This window comes from Artemia franciscana, chromosome 9 (genome assembly GCF_032884065.1).
Source record: "Artemia franciscana chromosome 9, ASM3288406v1, whole genome shotgun sequence".
Classification (NCBI taxonomy): Eukaryota; Metazoa; Arthropoda; class Branchiopoda; order Anostraca; family Artemiidae; genus Artemia; species Artemia franciscana.
In genome coordinates, this window is record NC_088871.1 from 45,385,480 (window position 1) to 45,405,447 (window position 19,968).

A 19,968-nucleotide genomic window follows, 5' to 3' on the forward strand; every position below is an offset into this window, starting at 1 on the left:
GCCATTTTGTTCCGCATAGTCGAAAATTATAATAACTATGTCTTTGGAATGACTTACTCCCCCACAGTCCCTGGGGGAGGGGCTGAAAGTTACAAACTTTGACCAGTGTTTACATATAATAATCCTTATTGGGAAGTGTAGAGACGTTTTTAGGGGGATTTTTTGGCTTTGGGGGTGGGGCTGAGGGGAGGGGGCTATGTGAGTAAATCTTTCCTTGGAGAAATATGTCATGGGGGAAGAGAAATTCAATGAAAAGGGCGCAGGATTTTCTAAAACTACTATAAAAAAACAATGAAAAAATAAACATGAAAAAGTTTTTTTCAATTAAGGAGAAAGTAAGGAGTAGCATTGAAGCTTAAAACGAACAGAGATTATTACGCATATGAGGGGCTCTAAATATACATTAGCGAGGTATTTAGGAGGAGATAAATACCTCGCTTTTCATGCTAAAGTATTTTTAGTAATTTCAACTATTTACTCTACGGCCTTTCTGATTCAGGGGTCATTCTTAAGGAATTGAGACAAAACTTACGATTTAGTGTAAAGAGCGAGGCATTAACGAGGGTACAAACCCCCTTATATACATAATAAAAATATAAGAATATAAAAGTTTGTTACGTAAGTTAATTCTTAAGTTACGTATATTTTTACTAATAGAAACGTTAGTTAAAAATTAAAAGTTATAGTTGCCTTTTTATGTAACTGAAAAACTGGAGGGTAATTAAGCCTCCTTCCCTACCCCTTATTTCTCAAAATCGTCTGATCAAAACTAAGAGAAAGCCATTTAGCCAAAACAAAAAAAAATTAATATGCAAATTTCATTTTAATAATCTGTTAATCTGATTTAATACAAAAAATTCAATAAGATTGGACAAGTCCTATGGTGGAGAGCCAAAATTAAACATGCATTAATTCAACAACGTTCAGAAATTACGTTCATTCAAAAACATGCAATTACTCCGTATATAAAATGGGTTGTCCCCTATTCAACGCCTCACTCTTTACGCTAAAGCTTTTGATTGTTTTAAAAAGTAGAATTGTGGCAAAGAGTCAAACTTTAGCGTAAAGAGCGAGACGTTGAAGAGGGGACAACCCATTTCATATACGGAGTAATTTCCGTTCGTTTTAAGTTTTAATGTCACTCCTTACTTACAGTTAAAAAAAACATTTTTTTTTTTATTTAATACTCTTAAGATCAACACCTCTAGCGGCATAAAACTGCTCGAAGTTTAATATCTTTCCAGAGTCTGTGTTGGCTTCGGGAGGGCATACAACCCCGCCTTTTTTACTCCTTGCTGTATTACCCATAGTTACTTCTTCAAATTTTCACCATAAAAACATACATAAAACATGATTAAATTTTTGGTGAAAATTCAAGTAGGTAAAAGGGACAAAAGTTTTTGAGCCACAAATCTTTTTCCTTGTAAAGTCTCTGTTTCTCTGTCGATGCATGACATCCTTTAACACGTAATGGCAACATTCACAAAATAAATCTTAAAAAAAGAAATACTCAAAGAGACCACTCTCTTGCATTCTAAATCCTTGTAAATGAATCCCCCATCTTCGGGTATACCAACGGTGGCGGATATCTTTTATAGCACCAGCTTTTATGCGGAACAATCAGTCTTTTAGAACATAAAAAAATCGGGCAAACATAAAACTAAATTGATAAAGTAAGAGAAGAGACCTTATGCTAATTTTGCACCTTTTCGCACAATAGGTGAATTTCGCAATTTAAACAAGGGACACTACACCTTTCCATTAAATGACAATTGCAGCGGAAAGGACAACCCCTACGTTATCTTATTGGAGCAGTGACGGATTATAAACCCACCCCTCTATATCCTATTTTTTTTACTCTACCTATAAGAGCACATAAATATTTTATAGGCCTAGGTAAAAAATCTGAAAATCGCCCTGTCCAATCAGCAGAATTTTTGGCGAGAATACAAAACCTTTTTTGTACTTAACGCGTAGGCCCGGACAATGAATGACGCTCATAAATAATCTTTTTTGCCTATCCAGAATCACAAACCGGTGTGTTTATGAAACAAAGTTTATTTCAAACCTCTGACAGGGCCAAAAAGAGAGAGAGAGAAAAAAATCTAATTAGCATTGTTGATGGTAAAATACCAAAGTTGTGAAGGCTAAAGAAATAAGTATTAATAAGACACCTGTCAGAGATATAACAGAAGAATAAGCGTTATTAAGTCATGAGGGTCATAAGTATAAGAATAAGGGGAGTAAAAATGAAAACTATAAATTCTACGCTCGTGCAAGAATAATATTCAACTTATTCTTAACTCACAGATATAACTCTCAACTACTTAGAAAAACAATAAAGCCAGTACTTGAGATCGAATTTCATTCAAAGGTTGTAAAAATAATTCATAAAGACAAGAATAGAAACTAAATCATTTCGTGACACTCAAGATTTGAATTTGTTTTCGCTCGTATGGAATTGAAACCATGTAGGCAGGGCCAAGTAGGCCTAAATGAAGACGAAACATTTTGAATTTGGGCTGTACTCACATATGACATCTGGAACTGGACAACAAATCCAGTTTCCTCTGACTGGCTTAAACGTTAAGTTTTTAAAGACAAGGACAAGGGGCTCTCAATAAAGGGAGATATCATTGGAAACAGTTTGCTTCGTTGATTCTGACACCCAAAAGAGGCCCATATTTTGTTTTTTCGAGGGGTTACTGATTTCCTGCCACCTGGTATACATCTCAGAACGCCAGGCATGCCACAAAGTTCTATCAGGCCATGCTTGGCACAGATCCACTTGGCGCAGGAGCCACACACTAGTTCCACCACACTTGGCATGGTTCTAAAACGCTTGGCACAGTCCTGCCACACTTGGCACAGTTTCTCCACGTTTAGTACTCTTGGCACACCCCACCAGGTGTACATGATTTCCGAGGGTCGGTAGCCCTTTGTGTTTTATCCCTGATCGACATGCAACTTACTGAGCATATGTACTTGGGGAAAATCGAAAAGAGAATTTTAGTGAGAAATTTGGGCTGTATCAATTCGTGACACTCGAAGTAGGCTAAGCGGGCGGGAATAATTAAAAAAGTTTTTCAATGAAAGGTAGTGTCGTTTTAAAACAAAAAAATGAGCAATAATTAAAACTAATAATCACACAAAAAATAGGGATAACAGACATGAATAAATGAGTCATAACGAACAAAAATTAAAGTGAATAATTAAGTAGAACTTGACAAAAGCAGAAATTGTCGTGGATAAAAATGGGGTTACCTTCCCCTCTGAGCCTTCTGAAGACCGAAGTATCATTGTCACCCAAAGCAAAATATTTTAAGCAGGTTTTCTACTGAAAATACAAATATTCTAAAAACTCAAGGAATTGAAGTCGTAGTAGTTTAAAAGATCGGTCACCTTATAATACTTCTTTTCTATAATCTTGATAATTATTGTGATTTTTATTTTTTGTTGTTGTCGATATTTTAACAATTAAAAACAAAGCTATTTAAAGCAAATATTACGTTCAGCAAACGCACAGGTCACTCAAGCCACGCTAAAGAGTTTGAGAGGGGGTGGGTAGCCCTTCCTAGCAGCTCTTATTTTAAACCCTGATCTACCTTGCGACACCATTTTGTTATTGTGTTGGTGTTGATTGTACGACAAATAGAAAATTCACTACGGTATTCAAAATACAAAACAGTTTTAAGTTTGACTTAGCTATTCATTTTACTATTTGTTCGTTTTAGGATTCATCCATGTAAAAACTAATATCTTTGTGTTTAATCTGATTATTTTTCTGAATTTCTGTTCCTTTATGGTGTCTTTTATTTATTCATTTTAATTTTACGTATGAGTTACTTATCACTTAATTTCTGATAGTTTTTGGTAATAATTTAGCCCTTGACTTTTCTTGAATTTTTTTTTTTTTTTTTTTAATAATTTTTATATATATAAAAGACTAAAGTTTAACCTAAGTTTTGTTGAAAGCATAATTAACATAACTTCTTTCCTATAATCTTGATAATTATTGTGATTTTTATTTTTTGTTGTTGTCGATATTTTAACAATTAAAAACAAAGCTATTTAAAGCAAATATTACGTTCAGCAAACGCACAGGCCACTCAAGCCACGCTAAAGGGTTTGAGAGGGGGTGGGTAGCCCTTCCTAGCAGCTCTTATTTTAAACCCTGATCTACCTTGCGACACTATTTTGTTATTGTGTTGGTGTTGATTGTACGACAAATAGAAAATTCACTACGGTATTCAAAATACAAACAGTTTTAAGGTTGACTTAGCTATTCATTTTACTATTTGTTCGTTTTAGGATTCATCCATGTAAAAACTAATATCTTTGTGTTTAATCTGATTATTTTTCTGAATTTCTGTTCCTTTATGGTGTCTTTTATTTATTCATTTTAATTTTACGTATGAATTACTTATCACTTAATTTCTGATAGTTTTTGGTAATAATTTAGCCCTTGACTTTTCTTGAATTTTTTTTTTTAATAATTTTTATATATATAAACGACTAAAGTTTAACCTAAGTTTTGTTGAAAGCATAATTAACATAACTTCTTTCCTATAATCTTGATAATTATTGTGATTTTTATTTTTTGTTGTTGTCGATATTTTAACAATTAAAAACAAAGCTATTTAAAGCAAATATTACGTTCAGCAAACGCACAGGCCACTCAAGCCACGCTAAAGGGTTTGAGAGGGGGTGGGTAGCCCTTCCTAGCAGCTCTTATTTTAAACCTTGATCTACCTTGCGACATTATTTTGTTATTGTGTTGGTGTTGATTGTGCGACAAATAGAAAATTCACTACGGTATTCAAAATACAAACAGTTTTAAGTTTGACTTAGCTATTCATTTTACTATTTGTTCGTTTTAAGATTCATCCATGTAAAAAATAATATCTTTGTGTTTAATCTGATTATTTTTCTGAATTTCTGTTCCTTTATGGTGTCTTTTATTTATTCATTTTGATTTTACGTATGAATTACTTATCACTTAATTTCTGATAGTTTTTGGTAATAATTTAGCCCGTGACTTTTCTTGAATTTTTTTTTTTAATAATTCTTATATATATAAAAGACTAAAGTTTAACCTAAGTTTTGTTGAAAGCATAATTAACATTGGCTTTATTTAACCACCAACAACATGAATTAATAGCAACATTGTATTACTAATTATACTGAATGACTTCACTGAGTTACTAAGTATAAATTTCTTATCACTTTATTTCTGATTCTTCTTGGTCATAATATGTGTCTTCACTTTCTTTATTTTTTTTGAAAATAATTATTTTTTATAATATACTAAAGTTTAGCCTATGTTTTATTGAAAGCATAAATGCCTATGATTTTACTGAATTACTAACTACATGAGTTACTAAATGCATTGAATTACTAACAACATTGAATAACTAGCTATACGAAATGACTCTATTGAAATACTAAGCATGAATTTTTTATCACTTTATTTCTGATTGTTGTTGGTCATAGTTTGGTTACTCCCTTCCTTGATTTTTTTTTTTGACGATAATTTTTTTTTAAATAATATACTAAAGTTTAGGCTATGTTTTGTTGAAACTTTAATTGTCTATGACTTTATTGAATTGCTACCTACATGAATTACTAACTACATTGAGTTACTACCAACATTGAAATACTAACTATATTAAATGACTTTATTGAACTACTAAGCATGAATTACTTATCATGTTATTTCTGATGGGTTTTGGTTATAATTTAGCTATTCACTTTTCTTTAAAAAATTATATTTTTTTAAATAATATGCTGTAGTTTAGCCTATTTTTTACTATAATTGCCTATGACTTTATTGAAGGTATAAATGACTTCAATACGTGGGGTTCTCTGCGTACCATCCTTTAGGGTATATTTCGGAACGCCACTTACCCAACCATATGTAAAAATTTCTACCAAACCATGCCTCTTTGAAACTAGCACAGAAAATTACGGACCATACACGGTACAATTCCATAACTTTTGAAATTTCTTCTTTTTTTCAAACAGATAGAGTAAAAAAATACATATATATGAGCATATATGAGCATAAATATATAGTTAAGTAAGTTCCTGAGAGCAAATCGAGATAAAAAGTTTTCTTATGCCATAACTAGATCTTTACAGACTTACTCTGCCAATCAAAATGAATTTAATTACATCGCTTTAGGAGATAAGTAAAATAATTACATCCAATACTTTTTGTAAACTATGGTGCTGGTATATATACATTGGTATTTATCAAAAACATTACACCAGAGGCTTCTAACGGGTGGCATTTGCACCCTTAGGGTAGTAAATAAGAGTTCACCCGATACGATCACGTCGATCCGATCACCCCTGGAAAAAAAAAAAAAAAATAAACACGCACCCGTGATCGATCTTTTGGCAAAAAAATACGTTCCACATTTTTGTAGATGAGAACTTAAAACTTCTACAGCAGGGTTCTCTGATACGCTGAATGCCACGGTGAGATTTTCGTTAAGATTCTATGACTATTATGGGGTTCCCCCCTATTTTCAAAAATCAGGCTAACTTTCTGAGGCTCGTAACTTTTGATAAGTAAGACTGAATTTGATGAAACTTATATATTAAAAAAAAATCAGTATAAAAATTCAATTCTTTTGATGTACATATTAGTATCAAAATTCCGTTTTTTTAGAGTTTCGCTTACTATTGATCCAGGTCGCTCCTTACCTACAGTTCGTTACCACGAACTGTTTGATTACATTCACTGTATATCTATCTACCTTCTTGTTCATCGAAAATTTCATTTCTGTCCTAAGTCCAGATGTAGATGGTGTATTCATTTCCACTCTTGAAAGTTTTAAAACAAGATAATCCTTTCTTCAGCTGATAGATTAGGAAGTGAAAGAACCTTAAATATCAAGGGAAAAGAAATTGATTTGAGGAAATGTGGCAAAACAGGAAGCATAGCACATTTTTCATTTTGCCATTAACCAGCTCACATTTTTTACTTGATGAAACCATTAACTAGGTTTCAAAGACAGTATGTTTGGAAAAATATTAATGTGGAACATAATGTAAAGTGTAATGGGCCGTTATTTTTCTCATTTTTCTTATGTTAAAAACGAGCAAGGATAAATTTAAAACGTTATATTCTGAAAGTAAAGAGAAAGTTTGAAACTTAAAACGACCCCCCCCCCCCTCAACGGCGCCACTGTAAATAGGAAGCAATTCTCATCACAGAAAAGAGGCAGTTCAAAAAAGGTGCCTAAGAATTATTTTCAATGAGAGTAAAGTGCCTTACATTTCCCTCCTTCGGAGAGCAAATTTAGTCACCCTTAAGGAAACGAGAGCACCCCCACGTTCTGTTTCAAGAAAAATTCCCCTTCTTGCCCTAATAAGAGTTTCCACGGAAAGATGTAGAAAAACTTTCATCTCTCACATAGTTGAAATGTTAAATTAATACCCCCCCCTTTCTCACTCCACTTTTATCTTATAGGTTTATTGTTTATTTTGCAATTGCGAACTTTGCAATTCTTGCTAGCTAGACTTTTGTTTGAATTTGTTTTCCCCGTTTTAATTTTACGAGTTTTTATCGTTTGACTTTTTCATTGATTGCAATTTTATGATTTTATGACATTGACTATTTCTTGAATTTTTTTTTTTTTTTTTTTTTTTTTTTTTTTTTTGTATTGATACTAAAGTGAGAATTCTGCCCTTTTCGGTTTGTGATAGCCGTTTTGTTGAAATAAATCTTATCTTATCTTGCTAAGTCTTTTTTTTTTCAAGATTTGACTAGCTTTTTTTCCGACACTACACTTGCTCAATAATAAATATCAAAGTAAAGTAAAAAAAAAAGTCGGATAACGAAAAGTAATCCTTGTTTAAATATATTTTGTTTATTTTATTCCATTTATTCTTTTTATTTATTATTTTTATCGTATTTATTTGATGAATTCGTATCTAGTTTTTTGTATTAGAGCTAGGGTCGCCATCACAAGAAACGTAGAATTTGACCAGCTAGATTTACTTAATATAAAGTAGACACATTTTAAGAGCAACAAAGGGTTTTCTCCATAAATAACACAGACAAAAGTACGCAACGCTTTTCTTTTAGAAGTTATATTTTTCATGGAAAGCACTTGGAAATCTTTTGCCGTCACTAAAGGGTCTAGTGCCGTCACACTTACTTCCTTGAAGATTTTTAAAAATACGTTCTGTTTCTTTCGTGTCATAGCGACCACATCATATACCAAAAATATGATGAAAATATAATAGTTTAATAACAATTTTATAAAAACTACAAAACAGAATAATGAAAGCAGGTCGCCCAGAACGCATTATACTAGATACCTAGCCTAACCACCTCCATCTATAAAACATTAAATTAAAATATTCCTACATAGTACTTAATCTCGCTCAGGCCAAGCTCATTATCTCCGCGTGCACAAAGAAACCGGTTTCATTACAGATCAAGAACAAAGTATGGTCGCTATAACACGTAAGTACGTTCCCATTTCAGCCAAGGTCACTTAATTTAAAATCATAATTTCCAGAGCATCAGAGTTCGTCCACATGACTCTGACAATGTACTCATTTACCAAGATAATCACCATCGGAGAAAGATATTGCCCTTAATATTTTTTAATGCAAATTTGTTCCCCTTGAAAACATTGAAAATACTTACATGTCCCATTAAGATTTCGGCTTATAATCCTATTTCCTTGAGGAGTAGGAAACACAGCAGGAACACCCGTGGAGGCAAAAGCTGCTAGTGCTGCTGCAGCCGCTGTTGTCAAAACACCACTCTGCGCTGTAATAGGCGTAGAAGCAGAATTTCTACCAGAATTTACTTGGTATGGCTCATTTCCTAAGCCTAAAGCCGAAGCAAGTGAAGATGGTGATGCTCCTGTTCGAGTTGCAGCCGGTTCTGGAGTAACGCCAGGTTGTGGCCGAGGTGTGGATATTCCCGGCCGTGGTGTAGATAGACAAGCTTGAAGAAGATCGCGAGGATCCATTTTCTGCAAATAAGGTGAAATTTAGCGTTATTTTTACGATTTATTTTATAGCCAGAATGCTTTAATTGAAAGAATCTGATAGGCATAGTCAACAGGAAAACTTAAAACTACACTGAATGTATACTCAACTACTTTCAGGGAAATTTTATGCTGAGGGAATTCGCAAGAATTCCTATAAGAAATTTTTTTCTAAGTCTTACTTTTTCTTTACCAACTCAATTTTATGCTTAGAGATGTTCAATGTCCAGGGTAAATTTTCACCAGGCTTCAGCTGTCTAGAGCATATTTACTTGGGAGGGGTATTTTCTCGTGGGGATGGAGCTTACACTTACGAAGGATTGAGCGGCAACCCAAAATCGAAAGTTTATGGACTATGGGCTATTATAATTATGGGCAATTTTCCAGTAAGCAACACTCAGTTGACTTGATTTCTTCTCTGTGAGGAGACTTATTAAGTAATCATCCCTTTTAGGATTCATGTTCAATATTCAACGTGCTCATATTTAATACAAACATAAGTAGAGAGTGATTTCTGGAGCTTTTAATTTTTAAACACTGTATCCAAAAAAACAAAACTATTAACATAATGTCTTTTCTGGATAACTGAAAGAGGGGAGAGAAAATAGTCATTTAAAAATAATATCTGAAGACTTTACATAAATAAAGGAAGAGAAAGAGGTTTATTCTGTGTGTTTATAAACATTAGTGCTCAACATCAAATAAAACAAATTTCAAATAAAAAAGTCTCAAATAAGACTGAGACACAAAAAAGAAGTGGAAAAAAAATCTGGTAATCGCTACTCAAAAGATAAGCCATAAGCAAGGAGGAATCTAAAATATATGATATAACTGGATGTATATTCAGAGGGTTAGCTAGGGTTTTTAGCACTTGAGGACAATATCGGGTTCTGTCCCACCACACCATCACTACCACAATATAATTAAAAAAACACCTTAGTTGTGCGCCTCTCAGAGGCTGCTCCTTGGGATATCAGTTCCCCTTCCCCTTCCTAGCTATGCTACTTTCTTTTATTTTATAAAGCACAGTTAATAAATTTATTTAAACCCTCAATTACTCTTAATAATCTTATTAACCGTTCATGGCTATGCAAATAAATTGATTGCGGGACAAACAAGATCGGGTTATATAAACCCAAGTTTGGCCATCAGCAAAAACTGAAGAAGAAAGGCGCATAAAAACTCGTCTAGAGAACCAAAAAGCACTTGAAACAATAGGCCCTCCCTGCGAGTACTTGCGTATTCAAATTCAGAATTTTTTGTCTTTTTTCTCTTACAGAAAAAAAACAGATGATTATATCTAATTGGTTTACACAAGAAAAAAAAAGGGGGGACAGACTCAATGAGTATTATGTTGTTTTTCATGGTATCAGCTTGTAAAATGAGATCTAATGAGGACCTTCGGGGAACTTCTGTATGAGAAAAGAAGAAAGAAAAGAAGGCACAATTTGAATGGTGAGTGACATTGATACAAATGGTTAAATGTTGAGTGGCACTGGATCAAAAATTCCAAACTTATCTTCTGAAGATTTACAAGAATTACTTAGGAAAATCAATTTTTGGAAAAGCAATATGCTGATTCGGCTTTCACAGCTAAACTCTTACTAAACAGTCTAATTATTATTTCTGCACTAAAAGCGGGATGTATGGTACTGCTTCAAATAGGTGGACTGTCATCCCCCATTGATTTAATTCAACCCTCTCCTGGAAAAGCTACTGTATTATAAATAAGCCTATTTCTGAGCTTTTGCAATGCCTTTTACAGTATTGTCTAAATTTTACAATATTTCAACTAGCCTGTGTTGGAGCCCAAACAGCGATTGGCTAGTTCACTTTTATTTCATAATATCTTCGGTGTTTAGCCGTTCTATGTTACTTTATGTTTCCTTTGGATAAGACTAAAATTAGCCTAAGATTCAGTGGTGTCAGAGGAGGAGGAATTCAGAGGAGGAAGAGAAAATTACCCCCTGAAGTTTTGTTATCATTTCAGATTTTAAAATACATTTTTTGTGGGAGTTTTGCAGTGAAAATACATTAATTATTAAGGCTAATGTATTAATAGATTAATACATTAATTATTAATTATTAAAAATTATTTTCCTTTCCGGTTAATAAAGGGTTTTGTGCAGTTGAACTCCTCATTATTTGTGTTTAAAGTTAAGAGCACAATGCTAGCGTTAAGAGCATAAATTCTCGATGCTCCTTTAAGTCCTCCATGTTTTAAATGGTAGGTCTGAAAATGAAAATATTTCATATGCTTGATCCCTCTCCCACAAAAATCCTTCAATAAGACCTTTCAAGTAACCTTCTCGTTCTCTGCATCTCTAAGCGATGTTAGGACCATAGGAACTCCAGGATCTTTGTGGAAGCTCTTTTCAAAGTAGTAGTAATAGGCTAGCGTCTACTCCCACGTAATGTGTACATATAGAAGGAGAGATCCTTAAGCCAGAAAAGCCACAGGGCCATGGCAACCAACATATGTCAATTTATTGCTGAAACAAAACAACTAATCTGACCAATAAATTGAAAATGAATATTTCCTTAAATCTAGCATTTTGTGACAAGGGCCATAAAGTAAAGCAGATCCTCGCCTGTTTATCCACTCATAGGGCATGAGTAAGGTCAATCCATCACCCTAGTTTAAATGAAGAAACACAGGGCCACTGCAGCAGACAAAATATTACCGTTAACAGTCAAAACAAACATTCAGCAAACGCATACAAAATAAGGTAGGGAAAAAGCGGCGAGAAAAAAAAAAGCTCACATACCGAAAGAATATTTTAAGCACTCACTCCCTCTCCCCTTCTCTATGAAAAACTTTCCCTATGAGCCGTTCCCAATTTAATATATTTTTTATTGATTTTCAAAAATACAGTTGAACCTATTACTGAAGCAAAACAACTCATTTGACCAATAAATTGAAAAGAAATCTTTTCTTCAATCTAGTAACTTGGAACAAGAGCTATAACACGAAGCAGATCCTCGCCTGTTTATCCACACATAGGGCATGAGTGAGGACGATCCATCACCCTTCCTCACCCTAGTTAAATAAAAATTTTCTCTCCCTGATACATATAATGTAATTTTCATTGCTATTTAAACCGCTTTGTAGCCTAAAAAAAAGAAAAAAAAGAAAAAAAAATTGAGTAGGATCTATTGGTGTTTTTTCCTTAGTTTAATTTAAGCCGGGTTGATTGGAGGATTGCCAACTTGCACACTTTTCATGGTGAACTGCACTCTTTTTCACATCAGAGGAGAAGCAGAAGAGTGAAAATCACTCTTTTTGGGTGTTGGTTTTCATTCACTTTGAACATCAGGAGTTGGTAACTTCGTCAGGTGTAATTGACCAAAGGAACAGGATTGCCAACTTGCACACTTTTCATGTGAAATCTTTTTCACATCAAAGTGGAAACAGAAGAGTCAAAATCACTCTTTTTGGGTGTTGGTTTTCATTCACTTTGAACATCAGGAGTTGGTAACTTCGTCAGGTGTAATTGATCAAAGGAACAGGATTGCCAACTTGCACACTTTTCATGTGAAATGCAATCTTTTTCACATCAAAGTGGAAACAGAAGAGTGAAAATCACTCTTTTTGGGTGTTGGTTTTCATTCACTTTGAACATCAGGAGTTGGTAACTTCGTCAGGTGTAATTGACCAAAGGAACAGGATTGCCAACTTGCACACTTTTCATGTGAAATGCAATCTTTTTCACATCAAATTGGAAACAGAAGAGTGAAAATCACTATTTTTGGGTGTTGGTTTTCATTCACTTTGAACATCAGAAGTTGGTAACTTCGTCAGGTGTAATTGACCAAAGGAACAGAATTGCCAACTTGCACACTTTTCATGTGAAATGCAATCTTTTTCACATCAAAGTGGAAACAGAAGAGTGAAAATCACTATTTTTGGGTGTTAGTTTCTATTCAATTCGAACATTAGGAGTTGGTAATTTCGTCAGAAGTGCAATTAACCTAGGGAACAGGGTTGCCAACTTGCACACTTTTTGAAATGTAAACTTTCATGCCTCAGAGGTGATGCGCAAGCTTTGGCAGCCGTGTACATGCACATTTTTTGACTTGCGATCTTTTTCAGCAAAAATCACTCTTTTCTGGCCTTGATTTGGACTTTTTACTGTACGTCAGTTGGCAACCCTGTTTCTTTATTGTTTTTGCGTAGTTTAAGGTATAGGCCTTGTAAAAAGAATTTACTTCTTTTACTCTTTTGGTTGTAGTTTGTCATTTACGATAATCGGACGACAAACAATCTTGTTGATGATTTTTCTTCGCACGGCAGGAAAAACTAGACGTCTGCTATAGAAAATACTGAACGTTTTTTAGACTAACGGTCTTAAGATCTTGCAATGTTGTTGCAACGTAGCCAAACAGACATGAATGATTGGTCTTAGCCGCTCTCCTGACAGAGCAGACTCAATCCCCTGTTGCGGCTCAAGTACTGCGTCACTGCAAGACAGTGACCCTGCCACTATTAGGGATAGGGCATTCAAATTTTTGAGGCCCAAAGAATTTCCATATAAGAAAAAATTATACCCTTCGTTGCTTGAATTTTCCTTCATAAGATTAAAACTATCAAAAAGGTAGAATCTGCATAAAAGCCCTTATTAAAAAGAAGCTTCCCCTCATCTGACTGATTGACGGCTTTATGATATGCTAGTTAATTAATAACTTGGAATTTGACAGTTGTTATGTATCGCGATTCTCGTGTGAACCCCTCTTAAACAAAATGGCTCTTTTCTGGACAATTATAATAACTATTTTTTTGGATTTTCTATTATTAATGATAATAATATGACACAAAAAACGAAGCAATTTTGCTTAAGATGTATGCGTATTTATCCTTGAATTAATCATTTCATTGAATTACACCTTCGCATTACACAATATATTAAAAAAGAAGGCTAATTAAATTTTGCAAACAGGCACATACGACTGTGCGTGCGCGCGGGATTCGCGGGAAGATCTTTTCCAAGCCCATGCAGTTCAAAGTTTGTTTTTATTTGTATAGCGTGTAGCGTGAGACCCCAGGTCGCATCCAGGGGGTTTAAACAGCCCCCACCCGAAATATTTGTTTGACTTGTAAAAGCATAACAAAAATGCATGTAAATAAATTTTGATACATTTAAAAAAAAGTCCTCCATCTCCTCCTCCCAAAAAAGCAGCCCTCCTAAATAAAATCCTGGATACAGCCTTTGAGAGACCCATCCACTTTTTATTCCTAGTCAAACAATAAAACAAACAAATAAAAACTGAAAAAATGGCGAACTAAATTTCGCCCAAAAAACATATATGATTGTGCGCATGCGCAAAATATAAAACTTTCATACTCAAAGATCCCCAAGCCATATTCAGGGATTCGGACAACTCTTCTAAAACGTTTTTCTGACTCGTAAAAACATGAAAAAATGCACGTAAATAAATTTTGATGTGTTTTTAAAAGTTTTTTTTTAATACCTAATAAAAAATCCTGATCTCTTGAAAAATGACGTCATGTAAAAACGGTATTGCGTAGAGTCTCACTTATTTAAGTTAGAGAATATAATAGTAAACTATTGCGACCAGAGTAAGGGCCATTTGCAAGGGTCTTCTACAGGGGGTCAAGGACCCAACAAGCAAAAAAGGCCAATATATACAAATAAAAGGTGACATATTATCTCCTAGAGAACTAAAGAGGGAGGGTAGGGATCACAAATCGTTGGGAGGGGGGCAACTTTCAAAGCCCTTTCTTACAAACGATTATCTTCATTCCGTTAGCTTAATTTTTCACGAGAAGTTAGTACATAAGTGAACGTTTCAAAATATTGGTTAAAATCCTTTTTATAGTACCTAAATTCATCTCTTTGAGAATCGAGACGTATATCCTACCAAATAAAATAAAAAATACATAAAACTATACATCTTATACTTAGGGCCGACGAAACTGTCAAAGCTTGTTTATAGCCAATTAACTATATCCTAACCATTTATATATGGCTTAGTTCATGCTAAATTTGAAGAAGAATATCACTTATTTATCATACAAAGCGTGCTATAAGTTAACTGCATAGCAATTCATTCTCTGAATTCGTTGGGGGGGGGGCGTATCCCGATTCTGAGTAGCTATAGTTTCCACACTGCTTAATTGACACACAGTTCATTGATAAATATTTTTGAATGTATAGTCTTTGAATAAAACTCCTTTGCATGGTCCGCGTTCACAATTTTACTTGCAAAATATTGTAACTAAAAAATTTCTTTAGGAAATTTTAACTAAAAATTTTACATTTTACGAAGAAACACAAGAGAGCTAACCAGCCTTAAAAAACTGGTTGTTCGACAACTCTTTTCAGGACCGTATCCCTGTGGATTACGCAGTTTGAACCCTCTCCCCCCCCCAAATATTTGTCCAACTCGTAAAAAGTCACCAAAATACTTATAAACAAATCTTTCTGTGTCTTATCAATTTTTTTACCTCCCCCCCGGAACGAAATTATTTCCCCGAGACCAAATCCCGGATACAGCCTTGACTCTTTCAGACATAAGCAAATAGAATAACTTTATTGGCTTCAGAAATTCTGTCCAGTAAAATTAAATTAATTAATTTCAGGTTAGCCTAAATACATTTAATTAGTGCAGTTAAAGCCCACTTTTTATTATGGAGCTTTAATTAAAGCTTTAATTAATCCCGGCACAAATCTGTACTTGGACCACTCAAAATAAAATGGGCACATTTAAGTGCTATGAGTAACTCAGGCCACACAGAAATTTGCTTATTTACAGAAATTGTCGCTTATTGTATAAGCGACATACATTTATGCAATAACGTTATCGACTTAAGAAAATGTGTTTAATATAATTAAATTGATAAAGTTTAATTCAAATTAATTATATTGAATTAGTACAGTTAAAGTCCACTTTTTACCACGGAGCTGTAGAAAAGTAAAAGCTCTTTCTTTAGTATTCAATAATACTTCAAATCCCATCTAGGAGCAAAGTCTGGCACGACTGATTGGACCACTCAAAATAAAATGAGCAAATTTCATTTTTATGAGCAATTCAAAGCGCCCAGAAATTTATTTCGATGGGAAACGAGGGTTTTCCAGCTGAAGAGTAACAAAAAAAAATTTTTTTTGACTCAAAGTAAGGAGCGACATTAAAGCTTAAAACGAACAGAAATTATTCCGTAAATGAAAGAGGCTTTCCCCTCTTCAACGCTTCGCTGTTTACTCTCGTTTCCATTTAAATCTGTCTTATGACTTCCTTCCACATACAATATCCTTGCACATAAGACCCAAGGGCAGTGTTTTGAGCCTCATAAATTTACTAAATTCTTATTTGAAAGGTTTGAAAGAATTTCAAAGACTTTGGTGAATTCAGAAAAATACTCTTGATATTGTACAAAATGCAAACCAGACCATTAGAATTGTGATCCCTAACTCTAGAGTCTAAAAAAATATATATATATAAAAAAAAAGAAAAAAAAAACCTAAATTAACCAAAAAAAAGCACTCAAAAGTTTTCTGTTCAGGTTTTCGAACCTTACAAATACCTGAACAAGTAATAAGATCTGAGTTCAGGGTCAGTAGGGTCTGGGTAGTAGGGGTCTGAATTCATTCCTTAAAGTTCAATTCTTCTAAACCAAGTACTTTCCAAGACAGCGAGACGCCAACTATTTACAGTTTTTGATTCTTTTCTAACACGATAAGCAAAAGATACTTGAACAGTCTTAAACAATTAAATCGTTTTTGATCCTTTTTGCTTGTATTTAAGGCCTTGGGAGAATGAATACCTCTCAGTTAAGCAAAAGACTACATTCTACATAGGGACTATGCCAGCAATCGTTTGAGTTTAATTGTTTTCTTCATCGATATATCTACTAAGGATCATCAAATTATAAAGTTTTAGATTTGGGGGAGGGGCAAAAGGGATTTCCTTAAATATAAAAAAACAATAAAAACTGTTTTCAGTTGTTGCAATGCCTGAAAATACTAAAAGGAAAGAAATTTCTTTTAATAAACTGCCAAAAAAGTACTTTAAAAAATCTAGGTGGCCATTTACCCCCCCCCCCCTCCCTATCCTGTTGATGCACCTTGTTTTATTATTAAAGGGAACAACGTTTATTTGTTTCGGATAAGATTGTCAGATTCTATAAAAACTTAATATCTTATCAAAATGGAATATACAATTTTTAATTAAGTATAAATCAGTATTAAAAGGGACAAGAATTAAAAATATCGCTAATAATAAGCTCCTACTTAACTATGGGAGCTCATATTTAGGCTGTGAGGAGTGTCTTTCTATTTTTTAGTTCGTTTCCCTTAATACTAGATTTAGGACTAATAGTGCTAGCAATTATTCATGTTTTGTTCAAGAACAAATACAAAGAGACGGAGGTTACGACACACTTTTTCCTATTACCTTAGTATTTTGACAATTTGTATCATATTCTTTTTCAGGTTTCGCGTAATTCGTCTATTTTTATCTTGTTCGAATTTGGTACTCTATAAAACAAATTCCTATGCATTGTTCCATTTTTATAAAAGAAACTAAAATAATACTTTACATCTTATACTATAAGCTATATATTTAATGTATATATATTATAAACATATTTTTCATTGAAAGATTTTTCTCTCGAAAGTGAACCATTTCGTAACCTCAATAACCTACTCAAGTCATTTGCTCCAGCCAGTAATAAATCAAACAAACAACCACCAACCTCTTTCGCCTTTATATCACTTGGTTTCATTCATCTTTCACTCTGAAATACAAACACATTCGAAACTAAACCATTCTTTTTGTCACCTTTCCGTTCCGTGTCTCGGAGAAGACTTCAGTCCTCATCAACTCGCTTCTCTGGAGGTTGCCTGATATCTTCACAAAAAAATGGACTCAAGCGCGCTTTTGAGTCCAACCCCTTGGGTGACATTAAAAAAAGGGTGGGCAATAGGGTTTATTCTATATGGATTTGTAAGTTTCTTATATACATAAAAAAAAATGTCATTTCAAAACTTAATCATTTTCCTTTTCAGGAATAAGATAAATTTTACTTTCTTGATTTACAGTTTTTTATTACCAGGAATAGTGGGATGAGGAATTTTCTTTCAGTTACTTTGATAATATTAGCCAAAAATCTATATTGATTTTATTTTTGAATTTATCTCTGTTTCTATGCCTTGAAATCATCTATATATTGACAACCCTAAGCATTGAGAAAAATAATAACAAAAAGCGAATTTTTCGAATGAAAGATCAAAAGGTGACATTAAAAATTAAAACAAGTAGAAAATGTTGGAGCCTGTCTCCTCCTTGACACCCCACTCTTTACTTTAGAGCTTTCTACTTATACGCTGAAAGCATTTATGAATGCAACAAAAATAGTTAATGGCAATGGGCGAGCGTTTATTTACCCAATGGTTTTGAAACATTTGAGCTGAATATTTTATTGCTTTTGTTATTCTCATGGGTCATTATTATTGTTCAAAAGCAAATGCACATAGATGAGCTATTCAATTCTTGAAGACTTGAAAGAAATGATTTTCATCTCATTTTAATTGCCCTTGTGCTTGAGCAATCGTTCTTAAAGGATTGTGGACGAAATTCTTATACAAGGGATGATACGGTCCCCCCTAGTACACGGAATAATTTATGTTTGTTTTAAGTTTTATTGTCACTCTTTACTTTCATTTGAAAAATCCTTGAAATTTAGTTTATGTTTACTTTGATAGCATGTACAGGATTACCCTAAATGAGAGAAAGGCTACCACCCCTCCCCCAAAGCTCACTCCCACTTGCATTTAAGTTTGGTTTTTGCAGAAGAACGCCATGAGAAAATCACCTTAACATTTATAAAAAATTTCTGAAGCATCTCTCCTGAAAAATTGGAAAACATAGGCCTTTAACACCTTTTCAGGTTTATGTACTTATTTGTGCTTGCACTTGTCGCATGTTCAAGCCGCATCCAGGCTTATCGTGGCCCCAGAAGACGACGACATATTTCTTTCCAGAGATTTTGCTCGAGAGTTTCAGGCTCCATAATTTCAAGGCAATGAGGATTCCAGCGTCATCCAGTTTTTGGAAACTCCCAATAGGCCAGGTACCCTTAGGCTCCCTCAACCTCATAAAGGGATCTATTGACAAAAAATTCAATATATAATATACATCTATAAAATACTCTACATCAGTTAGTTCCTGTGTACAAACGATTGATAATAAAAGGTTCATATTCATGGACTGCATTAGCGTTGAAAAAAAACAAAAAAAAAAACAATAGTATACTGTATGCCAATACGACATCAGAGACTTGGAGGCCATATTACAACTCTTTCAATAGTTCTCACGTGTCTTGCTCGAAGACATTTTGGCCCTAAACAGGCCTAAATGCTAAAATCTCGCACTTCTTACGGTGATATCGTTGCTTTATTTTCACAATGGTCAAATGCCTTTCGGGAGAGCTTAACTCTTATTTCTAAAATTATGCAAATATTCATGCGCATTTAGCAACGATGAACATTTCTAAAATTAAAACATTTGCACATCGAGAATCAGCATAAATAAAAAATAAATTTAGTTGCATAAATTGTAATCAAACTACGTGTTTTTAGCGTTTTGGTTTCTATTGACAAGGATCACTCTTTACTTAAAGTTTGTTACAACCAACTATTAAATCCTAAGCTTTATTAAATGTGAGGGAGGCTACCACTGCCTCCTTCAACCTCCGGCTCGTACATTCGAGGTTAATAGTATAATAACAATAACAAAATTTCAATAATAATAATCCCTGAAAGTATTCTTCTTAGATAATAATTAAAGGGGATTTAAATTAAATAAAATTGTTTGTAGCATCAGTATTTCCACATTTTTCAAGATGACTTCTTCGAACATGAATATTTTTCATGGATATCAAGGGTTTGGTGGTAACAAAACTGTAAATAAGGAGCGATTCGACTCAATAGTA

General features: G+C 33.7%; 2 protein-coding genes across 3 annotated transcripts in view; one reads left to right on the forward strand and one right to left on the reverse strand.

Annotated features, from left to right (window-relative positions):
* Window positions 1-17,863, reverse strand: part of LOC136031469 (NGFI-A-binding protein homolog) — a 125,928-nt gene extending 108,065 nt beyond the window's left edge. Inside the window, exons 1-2 of one of the 2 annotated variants that reach the window (XM_065711095.1) lie at window positions 17,731-17,863; window positions 8,669-9,002 (exon numbers count right to left, since the gene is read on the reverse strand). In XM_065711095.1, the coding sequence (XP_065567167.1) occupies window positions 8,669-9,002; window positions 17,731-17,760 (364 nt within the window). In that variant the 5' untranslated portion in view covers window positions 17,761-17,863. The remainder of the gene's footprint in view (window positions 1-8,668; window positions 9,003-17,730) is intronic. The other variant, XM_065711093.1, reaches the window with a different exon arrangement.
* Window positions 1-19,968, forward strand: part of LOC136031468 (major facilitator superfamily domain-containing protein 6-like) — a 151,264-nt gene that overhangs the window by 3,667 nt on the left and 127,629 nt on the right. The gene's annotated exons all lie outside the window — the stretch shown is intronic.